At 41.7% G+C, this 16,959-nt stretch overlaps 1 protein-coding gene across 1 annotated transcript; it reads left to right on the forward strand.

Annotated features, from left to right (window-relative positions):
* The first annotated feature begins 10,558 nt into the window (after positions 1-10,558).
* On the forward strand, positions 10,559-15,451 carry LOC137319834 (probable G-protein coupled receptor 139). Its single transcript, XM_067981752.1, has 2 exons — positions 10,559-10,655; positions 14,553-15,451. Exons 1-2 carry the CDS (start codon positions 10,559-10,561, stop codon positions 15,449-15,451), a joined length of 996 nt encoding a protein of 331 aa, XP_067837853.1.
* The last annotated feature ends 1,508 nt before the right edge of the window (positions 15,452-16,959 follow it).

A 16,959-nucleotide genomic window follows, 5' to 3' on the forward strand; every position in this document is an offset into this window, starting at 1 on the left:
CACACAACGTTTCATTTATCCTCGTTCGATATAGGGCGATACCAGAGGACTGGAGGATTGCAAATCTTGCAGCCTTGTTCAAAAAAGGGAGAGAGACAAACCCGGCAATTACAGACAAGTCAGCCTAACATAAGTGATGGGGAAACTTTTAGCGATAACTGTCCGCTACAAAATTTAATGGAACTTGGATAATTCTGGGCTAATAAATGAAAGTCAGCACGGATTTGTTAAAGGAGAATCGTCTTTGACTAACTTGATTGAGTTCTTTGATGAAGTAACTGAGAGGGTTGATGAGGGTAGTGCGGCTGATGCGTATATGGACTTTCAAAGGGCATTGGATAATGTAAACATAATAGACTTGTCAGCAAAATTTAAGCCCATCGAACGAAAGCGACAGTGCCAACGTGCATGCAAAACTGGCGAAGGGAATGAAAGCAAAGACGAGTGGTGAATGGTTGTTTTTCAGGCTGCAGTGAAGTATACAGTGGTGTTCTCCAGTGGTATGTACGAGAAGCACTGCTCTTTTTGATATATTTTAATGACCTGGACTTGGGTATGAAAGGCATAGTTTCAAAGTTTGCAGATGACATGAAACTCGGAAATGTAGTTAACAATGTGGAGCGTAGTAACAGATTTCAGGAGGACTTAGACTGAGGGATGAAATGGGCAGACACGTGGCAGATGAAATTGCTCGCAGAGAAGTGTGAAGTGATATATTTTGGTAGGAGGAATGAGGAGAGGCAATATAAATAAATGGTACAAATTAATAAGGGGTGCAGGAATATAGAGACATGGAGGTACACATACACAAATCTTTGAAGGTTAAGGACAAGTTGAGAAGGCTAACAAAACAGCCATAAAGGATCCTGGCCTTTTTAATTAGAAGCATAGAGTATAAAGGCGAGGAAATTGTGCTAAACATTTATAAAACACTTATAAAATTCAGCTGGAGTATAGTGTTAAATTCTGGGCATCACAGTTTAGGAAAGATGTCAAGGCCTTAGAGAGGGTGCAGAAGACATTTATTAGAATGGTGCCAGGGATGAGGAATTTCGGTTGTGTGCGGAGATTGGAGAAACTCGGGTTTGACCTCCTTCGAACAGAGAAGGTTAATGGGAGATTTGATGGCTCTGTTCAAAATCATGAACAGTTTGAAAGAGTAAATATGGAGAAACTGTTTCCAGTGGCAGAAGGGTCGGGAACACAGTTTTAAAGTGATCGGCAACAGAACCAGTGGCGACATGAGGAATCTTTTTTTTATGTCGCAAGTTTTACTGATCTGCAATGCACTGCCTGGAAGTGTGGTGGATGCAGTTTCATTGGTAAATTTCAAAAGTTAATTCGAAAGATAAGTCAAAGGAAAAAAAACACAGTTATGTGAAGGAGCATGGGCTTGGGACTAATCGTGTCGCTCTTTCAAAGAGGGAACTGAGCAACGAGGGGACGAATGGCCGCCTCCTGTGATGTACCTACTGTAATACTATGATATGAGTGTGATGTTTATATCTACAGTGTGGGTGTGTATGTTAGTGTGATATGTATATATATATAAAGTGTGGGTATGTATGTTAGTGTGATATTTATATATATAAAGTGTGGGTATGTATGTTAGTGTGATATTTATATATATATAAAGTGTGGGTATGTATGTTAGTGTGATATTTATATATATAAAGTGTGGGTGTGTATGTTAGTATGATATTTATATATATATATAAAGTGTGGGTATGTATGTTAGTGTGATGTTTATATATAAAGAGTTGGTGTGTATGTCAGTGTGATGTTTATGTATAACGTGTGGGTCTGCACGTTAGTGTGATGTTTATACATAAAATGTGTTTTGTTAGTTCGTGTGCTGTTTATATATGAAGTATGACCCTGTATGTTGGTGTGATGTTCATATATAAAGTGTACATGTGTATGTTAGTGTGATGTTTAGATATAAATTGTTGGTGTGTATGTTGGTGTGATGTTTATAAATAAAGTGTTGGTGTGCATGTTAGCTTAATGTTTATATATAAATTGTTGGTGTGTATGTTAGTGTGATGTTGATATATAAAGAGCTGGTGTGTATGTTAGTGTGATGATTATTTATAAAGTCTCGGTGTGTATGTTTTTGTGATGTTTGTGTATAAAGTCTGGGTGTGTATGTTAGTGTGATATTTTTTATGTAAAGTTTTATTTCTGGTTGATTTGAGTGCGATGCTTTGTATGTATCTGTTCTGAATATATTTTCTGCATTTTTATGATATTATAAATAATATAAGAACAACTTGGAGATACTTTTCTATCTAACATGGATACACCCGACTATATATACAACGATCACAGATAGTTAATTTCTGGAAAAATACTTTAAAATTGTCGGTATTTGAGTATCTTTAAAGCCATGATACAAACAAAGAAGTTTACGTTGCTCTTCTTCCAAAGCCGCTGAAGATTGATGGGCAATGATTTGGGTCCTGGCAGGTAAATTCTTTTGCCGATTTGTTCAAGTTTTGAGCCCAAGGCCAACATCAAAAGTCGAAGGTAAAATGCGGGCTTGTCCTGGATTTAACCCGGGACCTCTCGCAATTTCAGATTTATGATTCCAAAGCGAGAATCATACCCCTGGACCAATGAATCACAACAGTCCTCCTGTTCCGCATTGAATTGATTTCCAAAAGCTAACACAGATGGACTTGTCATGAATTGTGAATTACCACTTGCCTGATTGAGATAATCAGAGCATTGGTGACTGCATTTTGTACTTTCCGAAAACCAAACACCTGTCACGCGAGCCTGAAGTTGTATTCACGCTTTTAAATTTCGAAGACTTCCCTGAAATTTGCTTGGAGGACTGTTAGAATCGCAGCACTGCCCTTCACATTGTCGCATCCTCCAAACGCCCACCCAAGATTTTCACTGGTTCAAGGCTCCCCAACTTGCGCCACTTTTAATTTCTAAAGCAAAATGCTGCCGATGGTGGAAATCTGAAGGAGAACCAGAAAATCCCGGATACACTCAGCCGGTCAGACAGCATCTTCGGAGAGAGCTCCGATGAAAAGGCATCGACCTGAAACGTCACGTTTGTTTCTCTCTCCACAAATGCTGCCTGACCTGCGGAGTGTTCTCAACATTTTCTGTTTCTAATTTATAATTTGTTCTCCGCATCAACTGAACCTTTACTGAACCCATGGCCCCGCATCTGGCTATTTGGATTCGGCGCTCTCATTTCAATGGCGCTTGTTTAATTCCTGGTCAGGAATACATTTTTTTACAAAACAAATATGAACCTTATTAAATTAATACACGAAACCGATGAAACTCTGTGAAAGATGAATAATTGTTGTAATCGCCAATAATGAACCGATTACTTTCTACTGCAGACTGACGGAAATACCAACATGGTTAACGAGTGACAGTGAGACTTGAATAAGTTTTTTGCTTTGCATGTGATGAGCTTTCATCAGTTCTCATTTTGAAGACTCTATGTTAAGAATCTGGTTAAAACCTTCACTGTTTATAACACCAGAAACGTGGTACAGCCGTTGATAATTTTAAAAGGAACATACAATTTCTGCCCCCTTTTCACAGACAAAGAAACTGTCCGTGGAGGTTCATCTGCAGCAAGTTCCCAAATACGATTCCCGCCTCTTTTGGATCGAAGCGGGGACCTTTCGCGGGTGAGACGAACATGATAACCAATACGATACGGAAACCTCTCCTCAGTTTATAATATTTTGTCGCTTCTCCATTAAACAACATCACTTCTGTCCCACACTAAACGCTCTCAATCCTTCCCCTCCGTCGTCTTTCACAAACATTTCACTGATCAAATCTTCGCAAGTCACAAAGGAAAAGCCTTCATTTTAACATCATTAAACTCCCGAAGGAGCTGCCGGGACAGACTGACCAAAGCTGCGTTCATTCATCAAAGGCGGTGTGTGAAGCGTGTGGGTGTTTTGTCATCCTGTGAGACAGCGACAGGCCCATGACACGGAGCGAAGGCAGGAACTCGGAAATGTGACCATTCAGGTCCATGGATAGGCGGACACTCACTCACAGTCATTCACTCCGACACAGTTAGTCAGTCGGATAAGGTGGCCTGCAGCCAGCAGACAAATAGCCTGAGATTAAGGCAGAGACTCAATCAAACAGATATACAGGGAGACAGACAGTGAAGCTTGCAGGGACTGAGGCAGGGACTTGATTTTTTTGTTAGATTTTTCAACACCATCTGGCTCGGTCCTTTCATTTAACCCTGGACAGCAGCGTGACAATAATTTTGAGGATTTGAGGGCTGAGCCGAATCTAAGTCAGTTCCTCAGTCCCTAGGAGAATCTATGAATCATACAATGGTTACAGCACATAAGTAGACCATCCGGACCTTCCAGCCCGTGCTGGCTCTTTGTATCAGCAATCCAGTGTGTCCGTTTCCCCAGCTCTTTCCCGTAGCCCTGCAAATTTGTTATCTCCAAGTATTTAGCTAATTCCTTTTTGAAAGCTACGATTGAATATACTTCCACCGCCCTTTCACTGCTTTCTTACACTTCACTGTGCCCCCTGTGCAGTCCTTTTCCCCGTGGTGTCATGTCCAGGACTGCTCTCCTCGGAGGTGTCGTACCCCATACTAGTTTGAGAGTCCCACACACCCATAAGATTCCTGCCCTACCTTCATCATGCTACCATTACTGGTGCCCTACCACTTGCTATCCTGAACTCTCTGTGGCTGTGAGGTGACCACCTCCTGGAACGCAGGTAAAAATTACGCAGGCAGAAAGGAAATGGATGACCGCCAAGCAGAGTAAAAATACGAGGCAGGTAGAGCAGGAGTCCCCATCGGCCATCTCACTCTCAAACAGATATTCCGCTTTGGATACTGTTGGGGGAGATGGCTTGTCAGGGGAAAGCAACAAGAGCCAAGTTCGTGGCGCCACGGGTGGCTCTGATGCACATGAGGGGAGGAAGAAGAGTGGCAGGGCTATAGTGATAGGGGATTCAATTGTAAGGGGAACAGATAGGTGTTTCTACTGCCGTAAACGTGACTCCAGGATGGTAAGTTGCTTCCCTGTTGCTAGGGTCAAGGATGTCACGGAGCGGCCTCAGGGCATTGTGGAGGAGGTCGGTGAACAGCCAATAGTGGTGGTCCATATTGGTACCAACGACATAGGTTAAAATAAAAGGGATGAGGTCCTTCAAGGTGAATTCAAGGAGTTAGGAAATAAATGAAAAATCAGGACCTCAAATGTAGTGATCGCACGATTACTACCAGTGCCACGTGCTAGTGAGTATAGGAATAGGAGAATAGACAGGATGAATGCGTGGCTGCAGGGATGGTGTAGGAGGGAGGGATTTAGATTCCTGGGACATTGCGACCGGTTCTGGGGAAGGTGCAACCTGTACAAGAGAGACGGATTACAACCGAGCAGGACCGGGACCGATGTCATTGAGGGGGTGTTTGCACGTGCTGTTGGGGAAGGTTTAAACTAGAGTGGCAGGGGTTGGGAACCTGACCTGTGAGTCAGAAGGGAGTAAAGTTGAGAGCAGCATGAGAGGGGAAGACCCAGGGGTAATTTACAATACAAATAGTACAAACAGTTATTCAAGAACAAGTGAAAGCGAAAAGCGTAGAGCAGCGGAAAGAAAGTGTACTTTCGGCACGACAGATAAAGTAAAAACTAGAACGTGTAAAGCGAATAAACCAGCATCCAAGCTGAAGGTCAGGCTAGGGTGTGTGGCCCAACTAAGAGTTCTATATACAAATACACGGAGTATAAGGAATACATTAAATGAACTACAGGTTCAAATTCAATTTGGATGGTATGACATGATAGCGATTACTGATACATGGCTATAGGATGGTCAGGATTGGGAACTAAATATACCGGGTTATACGGTCCACAGGAGAGACAGGGAAAATGGAAGAGGGGGAGGAATGGCCTTAATGATTAGAGATGAAATCACTTCAATGATAAAGGAGGATATAACGAGAGACATTATGGGTTGAATTGAGAAATAGGAAAGGATCTAAGACGATAGTGGGAGTTGTGTATTGGAGCACTGGCAGCAGTTCTGAAGTACTAGATTGTACAAATGCAGAGATCAGACAAGCGTGTAACAAAGCCAAAATTGTCTCAATGGGGGATTTTAACCTTCAAATAGATTCGGAAAAGCAGACTAGCAACTGTCAGAAAGGTAGGGAATTTCTTGAGTGTGTCCGGGATAGTTTTCTACAGCAGTATGTCCTATAGGCAACAAGGGGGCAAGCCATATTAGATTTAGTAATGAGTAATGAACCAGATTTAGTTAACAGCTTAACTGCGCGTGAACATCAATCCAATAGCGATCATAAGATGATCGAGTTCAAGGTAGTGTTTGAAACGGAAAAAAAGTTAAATCAGCTGCTAAGATTCTAGACTTGGGTAACACCGACTTCAATGGGATGAGACAGAGACTGTCCACAGTAAATTGGGCAGATCTGTTAATGAGTGAAACGACTGATGATCAGTGGGAAATGTTTAAAGAAACATTTAACGAATACAGAATCGGTGTATTCCCCCGAGGGGCAAGAACTCTACTTGCCAAAAAAACAGCCAGGGACAACTAAAGTGTTAAGGGACAGTGTAAGACATAAGGAAAGGACACAAATAAAGGCAAAAATGGCTCAGATCCTGGTGAATGGGAAAGATACAAAGATCAACAAAGGGTCACAAAACAGATAGTAAGAGCAACAAAAGAGAGTATGAAAAGAAACTCGCAAGGTATATCAAAACCAAATACGAAGATCTTTTATAGTTATATTAGGAAAAAGAAGGTGGGCAGGAGCAGTGTTGGCCCCTTAAAAACTGAAAGCGGGGATATTGTCATTGACAATGGGGAAATGGCGGACATGGTGAACTATTACTTTGCGTTCGTATTTACAGTAGAAAAAGAGGATAGCATGCCGGAAATCACAAGATAACTAATATTGAATCGGGGACAGGGACTCAACAAAATTAACATAAGTAAAATAACAGCAATGAAGAAAATAATAGCACGAAAGAGTGACAAATCCCCAGGACCAGGTGGTTTCCATCCCAGGGTTGAAAGGAAGCAGGCGAGCAGATTGCAGATGCCCTAACTATAATCTTTCAAAGTCCTCTAGGTTCAGGAACTGTCCCTCTAGATTGGAAAATTGCACATGTCACTCCGCTTTTTAAGAAAGGAGAGAGATGGAAACCAAGGAATTATAGACCAGTTAGCCTATCATCTGTTGTGGGGAAAATGCTGGAGTCTCTAATTAAGGAGAGGGTGACTGAACACCTCAATAATTTTCAGTTAATCAGCGAGAGCCAGCATGGATTTGTGAAAGGTAGGTCGTGCCTGACAAACCTGATTGAATTTTTTGAAGAGATGTCTGAAGTAGTGGAGAGGGGAATGTCAATGGATGTAATTTATATGGACTTCCAGAAGGTATTTGATAAAGTCCCACATAAGAGACTGTTAGCTAAGATAGAAGCCCATGGAATCGAGTGAAAAGTACAGACTTGGTGAGAAAGTTGGCTGAGCAAAAGGCGACAGAGAGGAGGGATAATGGGTAGGTACTCACATTGGCAGGATGTGACTAGTGGAGTCCCGCAGGAATCCGTCTTCGGGCCTCAATTATTCAAAATATTTATTAAGGACTTAGATGAAGGCATAGAAAGTCTCATATCTAAGTTTGCCGATGACACAAAGATTGGTGGCATTGCAAGCAGTGTAGATGAAAACATAAAATTATAAAGGGATATTGATAGATTAAGTGAATTGGCAAAACTGTGGCAAATGGAATTCAATGTAGGCAAATGTGCGGTCACGCACTTTGGACCAAAAAAGGATAGAACAGGGTACTTTCTAAATGGTAAAACGTTGAATACAGTGGATGTCCAAAGGGACTTAGGGGTTCAGGTACATAGATCATTGAAGTGTCATGAACAGGTGCAGAAAATAATCAATAAGACTAATGGAATGCTCGTCTTTATATCTGGAGGACTAGTGTACAAGGGGGCAGAAGTTATGCTGCAGCTATACAAAACCCTGGAGTACTGTGAGCAGTTCTGGCCACCGCACATTCGGAAGGACATATTGGCCTTGGAGGGAGTGCAGCGTAGGTTTACTAGAATGATACCCGGACTTCAAGGGTTAAGTTATGAGGAGAGATTACTCAAATTGGGGTTGTATTCTCTAGAGTTTAGAAGGTTAAGGGGTGATCTGATCGAAGTTTATAAGATGTTAAGGGGAACAGATAGGATGGATAGAGAGAAACTATTTCCGCTGGTTGGGGATTCGAGGATCAGGGTTCACAGTCTAACAAATTAGAGCCAGACCTTTCAGGAGTGAGTTTGGAAAACATTTCTGCACACAAAGGGTGGTAGAAGTGTGAAAATCTCTTCTGCAAACGGCAATTGATAATAGCTCAATTGCTAAATTTAAATCTGAGATCGATAGCTTTTTGGCAACCAAAGGTATTAAGGGATATGGGCCAAAGGCAGGTCTATGGAGTTAGATCACAGATCAGCCATGGTCTTATCAAAAGGCGGAGCAGGCACGATGGGCTGAATGGCCTACTCCTGTTCCGATGTTCCGAAAACTTCCAAGTTTGTAGATGACAGGAAACTCGGAAATGTGGTGAACAGTGAGGAAGATAGTGACAGATTTGAGGACGATATCGTCAGACAAGTGAAATGGTATACCTGTACAAGACTTGGCAGGACAAGTTGAGAAGGCTGTTAAAAAACACATGAGATCTTTGGCTTTATAAATAGAGGCATAGAGTTCTGAAGCAAGAAAGTTTTGCAAAAATTTTACAAAGGACCTGTTGGGCCCCAGCTGCAGCATTGTTTCAAATTCTGAGCACCATACCCTAGGAATTATAACATGGCCTTGGAGAGGGTGCAGAGAAGATTTACTGGAATGGTACCAGTTATGAGGTAGTCTTTCGTGGTGAGTCTGGAAAATCTGAGCTTGTTCTCCTTGGAGCAGATTAGATTAAGGGGAGATTTGAGAGAGTTCTTCAAAATAATGAAGCGTTTCGGTCGAGAAAATAATGTGAAACTCTTCCCATTCGCAGAATGGTTGTTAAGCAGAAGACAGAGATTTATGGTAATTGACAAAAGAACCAGATGTGACTTGAGGAAAAAAAATCCGCAGTTATTTGTTGTGAACTGGAATGGTAGAAGCAGAGTCAATAATAACTTTCAAAAGCGAATTGGATAAATACTGGAAGTAAACAATTTTGCAGGGCTATGGGGAAATAGCAGATTACTGGGACTAATTGAATGGCTCTGTCAAAGAGACAGCACAGCACGATGGGGCGAATTGCATCCTGTGCTGTGTCATTCTGTGATTCTATCAGTGTACGATGAATAATAAGCATGGAAAATGAAAGAGATCTGTCAGCCCTGATTGACAATAAATTGAAGCTGTCGCAAAAATGCTCGGTGACACTGAATAATCTAACTGTTGGGATGGATTAAAAGGTCAACATTGAGCTGAAATGGTGAGGTCACCCTGTCATTTCATAAATCATTACTGCGATCTCAATTAGAATATTGTTTGCAGTACTGGTCGCCACAGTAGGAAAAGGATACTGCAGCTGATGAATGGATACAGTGGAGAGCAAGCAGAATGAGTGAGCGGATGGAGCGATTCAGATCTGAGGAGCGTTTATGTAAATTGTATATGTTCTCACTGGAACAGAAAAGGTTGAGAGTTTATTTGTTTCCAGTTTTTAGGATTCTAAATGGACTAGATAATACGGACCATGAAAAGGTATTGCACCTTTCCAGAACCATAGTATCAGAGGACGTGGCCTGTGCTTGAAGGGTGGTGTACTCAAAACTAAACTGCAGAAATAATATTTCAGTGTGTGAGTGATACCTCGATGGAACAGACGCACTATGGAGACGGTGAAGCAGTCAGTATTGATTCATTCAAATGTAAATTTGATAGATTTAAATCTTAAAATAGTATTTTGGTGTGCAATGTAAGAATAATTTGAGACATGACATGCGGTAAGTGTAGCATATTTAGGCTCAAAGGGTGACATTGGACCGATGGGTCCCAAAGCTCTCCACCACTGGGGTTTTCCTCGTGTTATTTCTGGGTCTGTTGTAGTCTAATTGATAGAGGTTAATTGTTATGATTAGTAAACAACACCATTATCGTTGTATCAGGATGATAGATGGTGAACTAGATGGACCTTGGTCTTTGATCATCTCGTAATTCTAACGTGTCACTTGGTATAATTGCTGCAAGACCGTGACTTTCACATTCATGTTCTGTTCTTTTAAAAGTTACCAAGATTATATTCTGATCATCATAGCGCTGGGTTATACCTTTCTGCAATGCCTGTGAAAATTGTTAGTGTAACAGTGGTTAGTGTAACCTGTTTGTTCAATGACATGATTAAAATCCGTCACTATGGAATACAATTCTCCCAGGAGAGGTTTTCTCTACAATAAATACGGCGCTGAATTCATCAGCTTGTCTCAATGTGTCAGGAGAGCATCGCCTCCAGCATCAACTGGAATCATCAGTCCACCAACAAACTGAACGAATGGGTTCGTTCTTGATAATAAAATATCTGATACTCTGGACACTTTACGATCTCCAAAAGATTTACTATCCCATCCTCGCTGCTGTTGGTGTTCCTGGTAAGATTTTATATCTGGTTATTAATTCAAAAAACCATGTTTCACTGTATTAATGATCTTGTTATTTACAATCCCCTCGTCGCCGCTTTTGGGGATCATAGTAAGCCTTTATTTCCATTTATTGATTCTGTGACCAATGTAACACTGCAACACTGGTCTTGTAATGTACATCATGACATCCAGCGAACTGTTACATTCAGAACACTCATCTCACTGTGTTAGATATAATATGACGCTCCTCTTTGCGATGATTGGTATAATTCGGCGCTCCTCTTACTGTGTTTAGTATAACACCGCGCTCCTCTTATTTTGTTTGGTGTAACATTGCGTGCCTCCTACTGTCTTTGGTATGATACCGTGCTCCTCTTACTGTATTTGGTATAATTATGCGCTCCTTTTGGGTTTTTAGTATATTACCGCGCTCCTCTTTCAGTGTTTGGAATAATACCGCGCTACACTTCCTGTGTTTCAGACAATACTCGAGCTTCCTCGCTGCGTTTATTCGACAGTCACCCATTCACTGGAATCAGTTGAATGAATACTCCGCCCTTATTTGCTCCTGTTTTCTCCACGTAGTTCAATAACTCTTTGAGGTTCTAAAATCAGCAATTTCACTGAACGATTCCCTGCCTTCATCAGATTACTGTCTTTAGTCTCCACTGAACCCTGTGTCAGTTCACAAATTCTCAGCATGAGTTTGCCAGGGACCTTTAACTCCAGCTCCATGTGGTTCAGTTTGTGGGAGGAATGATTCAGTTCCCGTCAGCTGCCTCACTTCTCCCCATCTCCCTCACTGCACCAGTGTCACTGCCCCAGATACTGAGGACAGAAATGCAAGTGCAACATGTATCAGGATCAATTCTTCATTTTATTATATTGCAGTGGATCTATCTCCAATCATTGCTGTTAAATAACCATTTAGTCCCAGGCCAGTCTGACACGGTTCAAAGGATCTATCAGCGAGTCTCAGGCTGATTTTCTACCATCTCCTGCTATTCCGCAATACAACTGAGTTCATTTCATTTTTTCCTGTTTATTATGTGGATATGTAACCACGCGAATCTTACTGGACTGCGATGAATCATAAACTAAATTCATGTTTTATTTTCCCACATTCCCTGTTTCAATTCGTGAAACTATTTGATGATCACCAACAGATGAAACCCAGAAGCCCAGCGCTGCTCCTGTGTTCAGATCTTTAATGTTTGAATGTTGTCAGACGGTTTGAAATAACTGATCATTCTTGTAAACGTTATTTGTAATATAACTGGACAGTCAGTCTTTGAAATTAATTACAATTTGCCCATTGCCCACACTGGATGTGAAGGTTCTGATTTTACTAATTATTCCATTCCTGGTTGAAGTTACTGTAAACGATGAACTTAAAGTCCGAAATAGTTCCTCTCCTGTCCTTGCCTCATGTCCACTGTCACTTTACATAGCAACCGTTCCACATCCCATAATTACCTCTGGGTGTGGTTGCGATGTGTTTACGACTTCGTCGCTCTTTTTTATTGCAGAAATATTTGTTCCTCTTACTCTGATTGGTATAACACAGCACTCCTCTTACTGAGATTGGTAAAATACCGCGCTCCTCCTTTCGTGTTTGGTATAATACCGCGCTCCTCTTACTGTGGTTGATATTATACAGCGCTCCTCTTACTGTGTTTGGTATAATACCGCACTCCTCTTACTGTGTTTGGTATAATACCGCGCTCCTCTTACTGTGTTTGGTATAATACAGCGCTCCTCTTACTGTGTCTGGTATAACACCGCGCTCCTCTTACTGTGTTTGGTATAATACCGCACTCCTCTTACCGTGTTTGGTATAATACCGCGCTCCTCTTACTGTGTTTGGTATAATACCGCGCTCCTCTTACTGTGTTTGGTATAATACCGCGCTCCTCTTACTGTGTTTGGTATAATACCGCACTCCTCTTACTGTGTTTGGTATAATACCGCGCTCCCTTCCTGTGTTTGGTATAATACCGCGCTCCCCTTCCTGTGTTTGGTATAATACCGCGCTCCTCTTACTGTGTTTGGTATAATACCGCGCTCCTATTACTGTGTTTGGTATAATACCGAGCTCCTCTTACTGTGTTTGGTATAATACCGCGCTCCTATTACTGTGTTTGATATGATACCGCACTCCTCTTACTGTGTTTGGTATAATACCGCGCTCCTCTTGCTGTGTTTGGTACAATACCGCGCTCCTCTTACTGTGTTTGGTAAAATACCGCACTCCTCTTATTGTGTTTGGTTTAATACCGCGCTCCCCTTCCTGTGTTTCTACAATACTCGAGATTCCTCGCTGCGATTATTGGACAGTCTCCCATTCACTGTTCTCAGCTGAATGAATACTCCACCCTTTTTTCACGCTGTTTGCTCCACGTGGTTCAAGAATCGGCAATTTCATGAACGATTCCCTGCCTTCATCAGATTACTGCCTTCGGTCTCCACTGAACCCTGTGTCAGTTCACAAATTCTCAGCATGAGTTTGCCCGGGACCTTTAACTCCAGCTCCATGTGGTTCAGGTTGTGGGAGGAATGATTCAGTTCCCGCCAGCTGCCTCACTTCTCCCCATCTCCCTCACTGCACCAGTGTCACTGCCCCAGGATACTGAGGGAAGAAATGCAAGTGCAACATGTATCAGGATCAATTCTTCATTTTATTATATTGCAGTGGATCGATCTCCAATCATTGCTGTGAAATAACCATTTAGTCCCAGACCTGTCTGGCACAGTTCAAAGGATCTATCAGCGAGTCTCAGGCTGATTTTCTACCATCTCCTGCTATTCCGCAATACAAATGAGTTCATTTCATTTGTTTCCTGTTTATTATGTGGATATGTAACCACACGATTCTTACTGGACTGCGATGAATCATAAATTCATTTCATAATTTATTCTCCCACATTCCCTGTTTCAATTCGTGAAACTATTTGATGATCACCAACAGATAAAACCCAGAAGCCCAGCGCTGCTCCTGTGTTCAGATCTTTAAAGTTTTAATGTTGTCAGACTGTTTGAAATAACTGATAATTCTTGTGAACGTTAGTTGAAATATAACTTGACAGTCGGTCTTTGAAATTAATTAAAATTTGCACATTGCCCACACTGGATGTGCAGGTTCTGATTTTACTAATTATTCAATTACTGGTTGAAGTTACTATAAACGATCAACTTAAAGTCCTTAATAGTTTCTCTCCTGTCCCTGCCTCATGTCCACTGTCACTTTACATCGCAACCGTTCTGAATCCCATAATTACGTCTGGGTGTGGTTGCGATGTGTTTACGACTTCGTCGCTCCTTTTAATTCTGGAAATATTTGTCTTGTCAGTTTCACATTGATATATCTTTGACCCTGTGGTCTGTTTCTCGCATCGAAAGATTTCTCTAGCCCAAATATCACAGTCTAATTCTGAGCACGCCCATCAAACTAATAAAGAGCTTCTTTAGAATGCTGCTACTATTGATTTCATCAGCACTGTCAAATGATCCTGCATGGACTCCATGGAATCGGACGACACCAGACATTGACCTGGTTTTCACTACTTAACAAAAATATTACTGGTGCAATGAAAGAACGTATATTAATCACATTTAATTAAGATACAATAGTCAATTGGAAATATACCTGAAAAGAAAAAAATGCAGAATTATGGGGAAAGAAAAGAGCGGTCTTACAGGATTGCCCATTCAGAGAGCTGGCAGGAACACGATGGGCCGAAGTGCCTCACTCTGTTCTTCTGGAATCTATGATTCGATGATTCAGTGTTCCAAAGACGCTATGATTTTATGATTCTATAATACTGTGATTCTATGATTATTTCTGTCAAACGGGCTCCTTTGTTCTGAGAGTTTACTATAATTTGCTTGTCTTCCGCTGAATTGCAGTGAACTTAATGACGATCATTGTCCTGTCTCGTGGAAAGTGCGGACTCTCCAAATGTGTCACTCGATACCTGGTGGCCATGGCAGCTGCGGATCTACTGGTCGTTATCACTGATCTGATATCGAGGCAGATCCCCATTACTTATCGTTCAGAATTCACTTTTCTATACCACATTGACGTGTGCAATATTCACGCCGTCCTGGTTCATGCAGTCACGGACTGTTCTGTCTGGTTCACCGTCACTTTCACCTTCGATCGATTTGTGGCCATTTGTTGCCAGAAGCTGAAAACCAAATATTGCACCGAGAAAACGGCAGCTGTGGTTTTAGGAACAGTGACTGTGCTGTTCTGTTTAAAGAACATTTTTTGGTACTTTTTCTACAACGGTGATTATATTTTATCCAATAGCCCCTGGTTCTGTGGTGTGACAAGCGGTGGTCTATTCTCGCAGATATGGACAGGCATTGAATTTTTTCATTATCTTCTCACTCCGGGTGTCCCATTTGTTCTGATTTTGCTGCTCAACACTTTAACTGTCAGACACATTTTAGTGGCCAGCAGAGCCCGCAGGAGACTCCGGGATCACAGCAATAGGCAGAGTGCCAGTGACCCAGAGATGGAGAACCGCAGGAAATCCATCATTTTACTGTTTGTTATCTCGGGGAATTTTATCCTGTTATGGGCGCTGTTTCTGGTGTTTGTAGTTTCTGAGCGAATGTTTTTGATGGGGTATTCCTCTGTATATCTCCCTACATTCGTACAAGAAATGGGATTCATGCTTCAGCTTCTGAGCTGTTGTACAAACACCTGTATTTATGCAATAACGCAGACTAAATTCAGAGAGCAGTTGAAGAATGTGGTGAGATATCCATTTATTGTAATTGTCAGGTTAATTAAATAATTTACAGAACGGAAGAATTCCTGATATTAGATTCTTTCTTGGACGCTATTCGATTCATCCTCTCACTTGAACATCCATTCTCCCAAAATGACGCACTGTGGTTACTGTATATACACCCACAAAATGTCCACCTTCATCTTCCCAGGTCACTCGGCGTGGACAATGACGGAACCTTTTCATCTTCATCCATATTCTGCAGATTTTTTCTTTGAAATGTGATCTGTTAGTTTGTCCAACCCAATCACTGCGCTCTCTGCGATTACAAATGAACAATGTTCGATATTCCAGGAAGAAGTTTGTAATTATCCAAGAGTCATAGAATCATAGACTCGTGGAATGGTTCCAGCACAGAAGGTGGGCATTGGGCCCATCGAGCCGGTGCCAGCTCTTTGTAAGACCAATCCAGTTCGTCCCATTGCCCCCCTATTTCCCAGAAGCCGTTCAAGTGTTTTCCCTTCAATTATTTTCCAGATTCCTTTTTGAAAGTCATGATTGAATCTGCTTCCAACAACCTTCCAGGCAGCGTAATCTAGTTCACAATTACTCGCTGTGTTAAAAAGTTCTTACTCATGACGTCTTTCGTTCTTTTGCCAAACACCTTATATCTGTGGAGTCTGGTTCTCGACCCGTCACCAATGGGAACAGTTTATTATTCTTTCCGTTGTCGAGAAACTTCATGATTTTGAACGCTTCTATCAAATCTCATCTTAACCTTTCCTGCTCTAAGGCGAACAACCTCAGCTTCTCCAGTCTATCCACATAACTGAAGTCGCTCATCCCTGGAACTATTCCAGGAAATATTTTCTGCACCCTCTCTAAGGCCTTCACATCCTCCCTAAAGTGCGGTGCCCAGAATTGGACGCAATACTCAATTGTGGCCGAACCAGTGTTTTATAAAGGTTTAGCATAAGTTACTTGCTTTTATACTCTATACTCTATACCTCGATTTATAAAGCCAAGTATGCTTTATTAAATACTTTCACAGCCTGTCCTGCCACCTTCAAAGATTTGTGCACATATAACCCCAGGTCTCTGCTCCTGCAACCCTTTAGAACTGTAACATTTAGTTTGTATCGCCTCTCCTCATTCTTCCTGCCAAAACGTAATCACCTCGCATATCCTTGCGTTCAATTTCAGCTGCCATGTGTGCGTTCAATTTCAGCTGCCATGTGTGCGTCCTCTTGAAGTGTATCACTATCTTCCTCAAAGTTTACTGCACGTCCAAGTTTTGTGTCATCTGCAATTTGAAATTGTGCCCTTTACACCCAAGTTCAAGTTATTAATATACATCAAAAGATCAGTGATCCGAGTATTAACCCCTGGGGAACATCCCCATACACCTTCCGCCAGTGAAAACAACAGTTCACCACAACTCTCTGTTTCCTGTCACTTCGCCAATTTAGTTTCCGTGCTGCCTCCGCTCTTTGATTCCGTGGGCTTCAATTTTGCAATTTTCAAACGTTGACCAAATTTCATAATGAGTTCAGGAGAGAGACGAGCAGAGAGAA

Source organism: Heptranchias perlo, unplaced genomic scaffold (assembly GCF_035084215.1).
Source record: "Heptranchias perlo isolate sHepPer1 unplaced genomic scaffold, sHepPer1.hap1 HAP1_SCAFFOLD_90, whole genome shotgun sequence".
Classification (NCBI taxonomy): domain Eukaryota; kingdom Metazoa; phylum Chordata; class Chondrichthyes; order Hexanchiformes; family Hexanchidae; genus Heptranchias; species Heptranchias perlo.